An 8133-nucleotide genomic window follows, 5' to 3' on the forward strand; every position below is an offset into this window, starting at 1 on the left:
GCTATACACCACATCCTGCCATTGAAGAAATGGCAGGTGCGGTACTATTAGTTCAACTAAAACAACTAATCAAAATCCTTACCACGAGAACACAAATAAAATTACACCACAGACTATACAATTAGTCTTCTTTTTGTATGTCTGTTTCAGTAGTTAATTCTCATCTGGAAGGCCACCACGGATAAAGTGTCTCATGATTTCTACATCTTCTTTCTGGCTTGCTTCTTCATACAGATCAATGAAAGAAAGGAACAGGACATCTGTGACAGAATTCATCTTGCTCGGCCTCGCTGAAGACCGATGGCTCCAGCTCCCAATCTTTGCCTTCTTCCTTCTTGTCTATATCGTCACAGTAATTGGAAATATTAGTATGATGACTCTGATTAGGATAGCACCTCATCTTCACACTCCCATGTACTTTCTGCTCTCTCACATGTCCTTTGTAGATTTCTGCTACTCCACCAGCATTACACCCAATATGCTGGCAAATGTCATATCAACCAAGAAAACCATTTCATTTTCTGGATGTATGACACAAATGTTTTCATTTGCAGCTATGGGGAGTGTAGAGGTTTTTATACTAACAGGGATGTCCTATGACCGGTTTGTTGCAATTTGCAATCCATTGCTTTATAATGCCATTATGACCAAAAACGCTTGTGCATACATTTTGGGTGGAGCATATGTAACAGGCTTCGCTCATGCTCTGCTTCTCACCCTTAGTATGCTAAGATTGTCTGTCTGCGACTCTAATGAGATTGCCCATTTCTTTTGTGATGTTCCAGCTCTGTTGAAGCTTTCCTGCTCTGATATCTCTCTTAATGTTGCGCTACTACTATTTGTGAGTGGAAGCTTCATTTTAGGTCCTCTAATCTTAGTTCTTATCTCTTATGCTTACATTGTTAATACCATAATGAAGATCAGCTCTGAACGCAGATGGACAGCATTTTCTACTTGCTGTTCCCACTTTATATGTGTAACATTATGCTTTGGGCCTCTTATCTTCATGTACATGAGACCCAGATCAAAATATTCTGTGCATCATGACCGTGTGGCATCAGTGTTCTATGCAGTGATAATTCCAATGCTGAACCCACTGATCTACAGCCTGAGGAATAAGGATGTCAAAAAGAGCCTGAGCAAAACAATGTCTCTAATGCCATGATGAAGACACACACACACACAAAAGTGTGTATTGCTGGGTAATATGGATGTAAGTGCATATGCAGATATTCCTGAGTGTTTATCCACAAATATCTGATCATTTTAAGGAAATCTATACTTGTAAAGACTGATTGCTGAAGTTAGTTTTATACTAGAAGACAAACGAAATGTGTTCAAGTAGAAATTAGTTTAAGTAATATTTTTCTTGCTCCTTAAATTTAATTCTAAGCCAATTAGTAGCAATATGGCCTTACAATATGGAGAAACACAGCACAATGGTGCATGCTGTCACATGGTAAAACAGTGTGAACTCTGGGAAACTACTTTACATTTATTTTACCTCATGCTCTTAAGTGCAACATTTATGAACATCTAAAAACAGGAACGACTCTGCCATTAATAGCTGTAGATAACTGTGTATTGTTATTATGAGAGCACAATTTTACGTTTTTGTTCTTTATAAGTTAAATGTATAAGCCACCTGCATTGGTTGCAAAACATCATTCTCTGCAGTGCAAATCTGTGTGTTTTAGAACACTACTATCATTTACCACTTGGGGATTTCCTTCAGATTTCTGAATATACTGGCTCTAACCAACACAACTTTAAGCTATTGCTGTTGCCTCTCTACCACTCAGTGTAGCATGTATTTCTTAAAATTGTAATTTCAGTGTCTTTATATGCACTTTATTTATGCATTCATTTTGCATATTAGTAGAGCACCCCTTTTGCAAGAGGAGTGCCTTGTAGTGCATATTGTATCTCTTTGGCTCACAGATCCAACAAAACCCTGATTCATTAAACAGATTATGCTGCCTTGCTGTAGAATCCACATATGTAGCCTTATGTATTCCTAAAGGACAGGTGTCTTACTATAGAATGAGGATTGATTGTTGCTGGGTATGCTTGCAGTGTTGTATTTGTTCTGGTCAATAACAACTGTTGTATCATGTAATCCACAGCACTGAAGTCCTTTAATGAATATATGCATTTGTGCTGGATATAAAATACACTTTTTTAAACAATATGGATTGTCAAAGTATGTTGCAAAAATTGTGAAAAATCCCTGTCAAACATTGATATTCTGATTTACACTTACAAGTGGTATATCTGCGGTAAACTGCTGTAGTCTGGATGGCACAATCCACCACAACGACGGTTCACCTATTCATTTACGAATTGGAGGATTGCATGGTTTCATGTGATGGTCCCTTAGCAGCCCATGCAAATGGAAACATTTACCACATGGCCGCCAGCAACTCTAGTTTTGAAGTCTCACCCTATTCAAGGCATACATCCTAATTTCTCCATAAAAGGCATCAAAGATCCCCCAAAATTAGAAGTCAATTACCATACTTTTGTTTCGGCAACATCTCAAACTCAAATGTCATGTACCTTCTTGTATAACATATTCACACCAATTTTGAACAATAACTCTGGCAAATGGCAGCAATGGTCAATTTGATTCATTTCATTGTCAAAAAAGAAAACAAATGCTTCCACCTCCAAATTATGGCCTTCTGATGTGAAATAAAAACCAAATGCCATGGTATCCAATTTTAATGGAACAGCATTGATGCTCAGTAACATGGAGGTTCACCTAGAACAGGTATGGTATATCGTATAGATTTAATGTACATCACAGAATAACAAGATTCTTATTGGCACAACGAAAGGGCAATATTGGCTTTCATCTAATGTAACCTCAAGACATAGTTTAACCGTTAAAAGCTGAGGCTCTTTCACCACCAGGCTGGGCCCCGTTATGCTATTTAGGGTACTCCATGCCTATGCCTTCCAATGTTGTTTTCCCTGTAAGGTATCTATGGCATATTTGTGTCCTTTTTCCCAAAAACATGAGGATTCCTAAGGCTAGTAGTAACAATATGAGAGAGAGGGAAAACAGGGACACCCTCAGTCCCCCAGGTAATCTCAGTTAAACAACATGAGAGTGTCAAAAATAAAGAAAGAAATGAGCACAAAATCAGAGATGAAACTCTTCCTGTAGGATTCGCATTGGAAATCACTAGGGATTTTTTTGGAAGCCCTCACTCACCACCATGCGTGGTGACATGCTTCATCATCGGGCCCACCAGCAGAAGCTGAGTGCCTTCCTGGTGTGCTACAATGCCAGAACACTGCGGAGCAGGATTTTTTGTGTGACAGTGATGTGAAAAATGTGATATTAAAATTGTCAAAGGACTTTACCAAAAGGAAACATTTTTATTCAATGGTCAGCCTGACAAGGTTAAAATATGTGTAGGGAAATGTGCCAATTAATGTATTGGTTATTTCCACTTAGAGTGGGGTCGACATGTTTCAGCCCTTATGTGTGAAATTACAGGGCTTTCTTCAGGACCATGGGTTGTGTACCTCAGCGGTGTGGGCGCGCTAAGGTCCACCCTACCAGAGGACAATAAAGTTGATCAATGTTCCCGGCCCATAATTTACTTTCCTATGCTTTTATTCCACCCAGCAATATTTGCTTCAAAACATATACGATGTATTAAATACAGTCCATATTTCTTCCTATCCCGGGGTCACACGGTTAAGTTCCCAGGCACAATGCGGGTAAGTCAGGATTTTGGCTACAATTCAATGACAGTGCTTCAAGGTTTTCTGTGATCATCTGCACAGACGCAGCCTTTTCAAAATGGAGTATGCAACACCTTTCAGGCCCAAATACGAGCCGTTAATAAGGGCAAAGAAAGAAATGTTAGAATTAAAAAATAAATGAATGCACTGTATATGACTTATTTGTACTCTAACCCCATTAATTTATTTTAACTATAGCATTAATAGTTAAGCAGGACATATAAAGTTTAGTTCAAGCAGGAGCATGTGCATTAGTATGTGAAGCTTGAAGCGGCCATCTTTGGCAGTAGAAATTTCCACCAAAACCATAGATACGTCATACTATGTAGATGTAGCTGACGCACGTACAGAAAGGTTCCCACGTTTCACCGGACATATTAGGACACTCAAGTTACTGTTAGTGAAAGCACATAGGTAAGTTTCCCCTAGATACTAAAATGTTGTGAAATGCGAATATTAGTAATAACAAAATGTGTTGATTAATAAGTTACATGGTATTTCGAGAGGATTGAATAAAATTTTCTTTACATATGAAACCTTGCTCCATCATCAGCATTGTTATAATTCCATAGAATATGAACAGGGATATCATTTTAAAAAGCTGGTGGAAAAGGGCCTACTGTGCCTTGCCACCCTCCCCGTGCTAGGGACTAGTTTATCATAAAAAAGAAGACCTCTGGGCTTTGTCAAGGGGACCCCATACCTCCGGGTCTAGATGCAAAGGTTTACATCTCCGGACAAGCATAGCTCTTCTCTCTGGAAAGGTTTTTCACCAAGTGTCTCTAACATGCACGCATGCAATATTAAAAGCACTCGATTTTCAGCAGTGCAGCTTCTCATGTGAACATGCACAAGCAGAGTTTAGTGAAAATGTAGGAACGTGTGCAAAAGCAGCAACATGGCAGCCAAGGTTGTGCTAACTTTTTAGCAATGCCTGCCATGAATCCACCACCCTCACTACAATGTCTTTCTGGGCCCTGACTTCAGTCAACGCCCGCTCAGAGTTTTCCTGACTTCAACGTTGAGAGCCTCACACTTCCTGTTGAGGCTGAAGCTCCAACCAAGGTTCAACACCCTGTATAATATAGGCCGTTGAGATAGGCACGCCAAACTGCGAATGCGGCACAAGATAGGCTTTAACACGGTAAGCTCTGTCATGTAACCTTTGGGTATAACCAAAGACAAAGTAGTATAAAAAGTTCTTGAAACTAAAAAAATAAAAAAATGTTTTTCTTTGTTTCAATATAAAACTCTTTAGAGTCTTCATATAGACCCAAATAAAGTACCGGTGGCTCTGCTGTACACCATTGCATCTCGACAAACAGGATCTGAAACACTTCCTACTATATAGATATTTTTGCATTTCAAATGCAACCATTAGTAACTTTGTCCCCATTGTTTAAATATCATGTTTCACATAGGACATCTGTTTAGAATTGATGATCAACTCCCACATATTTCCAGGTGGCACCTGATGAAGTTATGAACCGAAAACGTAAACATTGATCAGTTTTTGGGTACCTCCTGAAAGTTTGAATTTGAGGTACGTAATATACGTTTAAACGTATCTAGTAGCCCAAAAAGCGATACATCAACAAACCTAAGGGTTCTGGAGTGCAAAACATTAGTATCTGTACACCACAGTTGGTGAAGTGTTGAATTAAAGAATCCGAGAATGAGACTAATGATCTCTCTCTGGTATGATTGTAAAGCTCCAGCATGATGTATGACATTAGAGCAAAAGATCTATAGGAGTTTTGAAGACAAATATGATTACTGAATAGCTAAATAACACCTGTCAGTAACTAGAACAAGTTCTGTGATAAGTATAATAAAGCTCAAATAACAAGATGTTTGTTATAGAAAAAAAGATTTTGAAATGTAAATAGTGCCTTTTACCAACTGTGACAACAAGTGTAAATTTCTATAGATATGTTTGTAATTATATGTTTCTTGATATTTAGAATTGTCCTGAAGAAGGTGTTTTTACTCTCAAAAAAACAAAACGCTGCATCGACAACTACTTCTCGAATGTTTTTTAAAAGAATCTTCATTTTAATACATATGATTTTAATTATTGTTCCTTATGAAGTGTATATATGATAATTTGTATAACTGTACTTAATAAAATGAGATATTCTAAGAAATACTTATTTTGTTTGTTTATAATGGACATATGTCTATGGAAATACATGGCACTAGCATTTTCATCTGAGTTTCTATGTTTCTATATTTGTGTTTAACTTGATGATTTAGCATCTCTAGATTGGGACTCTTTATCTTTATATTTGTGAATCCAACCAAGGTTCTACACTTCAGCAGGGTGCCTTTGCCAAAACCCTCTACGGTTTAATAAAGGTTCCCCCTGATCACACTCCTTTACATGGAAGGGGAGTGCAACACCAGCATGTTAAATAGGGAATTAATAACTTGGCAAGCTGAAAAAAAATGATACCCGAAGCATAACTGGCTCTCTAAAGTGTTGCCATATTGAAGACAACCCCACTTGCATCTCTTTCTTGACTGATATAACTATGGCCTCCAAGGCCCTTTACACCGTGTTTATAGACTTCTAAACTGCGTTGAACAGTGTGTCAAAACCAAGACTCTGGTCAAAGCTGAACCTCTAAGTTATCTCACCTAATTTACTGAAAGCGATCATAGTGCAAAACCTGGGATAAAATAAAAGTCCACGCTAGATGGGCCAAAGATCATGACAGGTAAAGGCCTAAAGCAAGGTTGCACATTGGCATCATTATTATTTCAGCTGTATCTGGCTGACTTAACAGAACCCCTTGGGAAGGAGAGATTATTTCCTCTAAAAATTGCCGGCATTAGAGTACAATTGCTTCAGTATGCAGATGACATGGTGCTTTTCTACTTTACACCAATAGAACTTCAGAGACTCTTCAATGCACTTGCCACTAACTTTAAAGCCAACAATCTGAAGATAAATGGATCATCAAGGGAAGGGCTGTCGAAGCAGGGCCGGACTGGGAACCACAATGGGCCCTGGCAAAGTGCTCGGCTGCTCCCCACTCCTCACTCGGGGGAGTTGGAGGTGCCGCCGAGTTCTTTGCCGGGTCCGGTTTTTGGCCAATTTTGGTACACGGCCGATTTTGCAGCTATGCTTCAAAAATGGCCCTGTAACAAAAATGGCACCCAGGGGCCCAAAACCGTCGCCCACCCGTGCGGCGCACAGGGAGATTGCCCGGTGCCCGCTATGGCCAGTCCGGCCCTGTGTCAAAGTAGTTGGCACATAGAAATATCTGGGGTATGGCTGGACCACCGGGCCGCATCACACTGCATATCCATGCCCAGCAGATGGCAGCAAAGACCTTGGAATGAGCATTTCGCTAGCTACAGAAATCAATGGTGAATTCTGACTTATGGCCCCATCTATAGGTGATGGGCTGTAAATTATTACCTACTATCACCTATGGAGCAATGACATTCTGAGACAAAATGGCTAATTGTCTGGACAGGGCATCATCCCCCTGCTATACAAGAGTTTTCATCCACCTTAATTGTAAATCCCATGCCCAAATTCGACAATACTTTTTCCTGTACTCACAGCATTTGATATTAAAGGTGGAGTTCCTAAACTATTGCCTCAAAGCCAAACAGGGGAAGGAAAATACATTAAAACATAATCTGGGAGGTAATAGGCAACTCCTGAACAAGCTGGCTCAGGTACCTAAACCTCGGACCGGATGTATTGGAGACCGAGAGATTTGGTCAAGTGGCCTCCAAGGGTCCTCAGTCACAAAACTACTGACGAAATCGGCAAAACAAATATCGAGGGAATAAGATGCACAAGCCTTGAAGAAACTCGCAAAAGGTGCCTAGGCCACAAAACAGTATGAACTAGTGGTCTTGCCTACTTACCTTTCATAGGGGCAAATTCTCAAGGAGTTATTGCCGAGTTATCGGCACTTTATCGCAGCCAAACTTGCCATAAAGTTATCACCCCATTCACAAGCTGGTGCTAACAGCCATAGCACCAGTTTACCTGCAAAAGCAGCTGTAAAAAAAATCACCACAGATGACCCCCGCAACTATCGCTAGTGAGATGCAGAGTAGGCGTTCCTGTGCAAAAGGCAGCAACAACACCACGTCACAACATCCTCAACGACCGGCCAGATCGGCGATAAGACGACAAAATATGCAATAAGGCGCGTTAGCAGCAGGAAATTAACACCTGCTCTGACCAGGTGTAAAGTCAGGCCACAGCCTGCACCAGAAAAGGGAGCATAGCCCACAGCCACACCAGAAGTACAACAAATGCCATGGAGCCACAGGTCATGCAGCTGGGAGCCCCAACAGGGCCAAACACAGACCGCCACCACCCCCAGGACCCCCCTTCCCCGGACC

General features: G+C 40.3%; 1 protein-coding gene across 1 annotated transcript; it reads left to right on the plus strand.

Annotated features, from left to right (window-relative positions):
- Positions 1-238: 238 nt before the first annotated feature.
- Positions 239-1165, plus strand: LOC144761301 (olfactory receptor 5AP2-like). Its single transcript, XM_078646749.1, has one exon. It carries the CDS (start codon positions 239-241, stop codon positions 1163-1165), a length of 927 nt encoding a protein of 308 aa, XP_078502875.1.
- Positions 1166-8133: the final 6968 nt, after the last annotated feature.

Source organism: Lissotriton helveticus, chromosome 1_1, assembly GCF_964261635.1.
Source record: "Lissotriton helveticus chromosome 1_1, aLisHel1.1, whole genome shotgun sequence".
NCBI lineage: Eukaryota > Metazoa > Chordata > Amphibia > Caudata > Salamandridae > Lissotriton > Lissotriton helveticus.

Bases quoted from the DNA above. Each gene is read 5' to 3' on its own strand.
- LOC144761301 (XM_078646749.1), top strand. From the start codon at position 239: ATGAAAGAAAGGAACAGGACATCTGTGACAGAATTCATCTTGCTCGGC.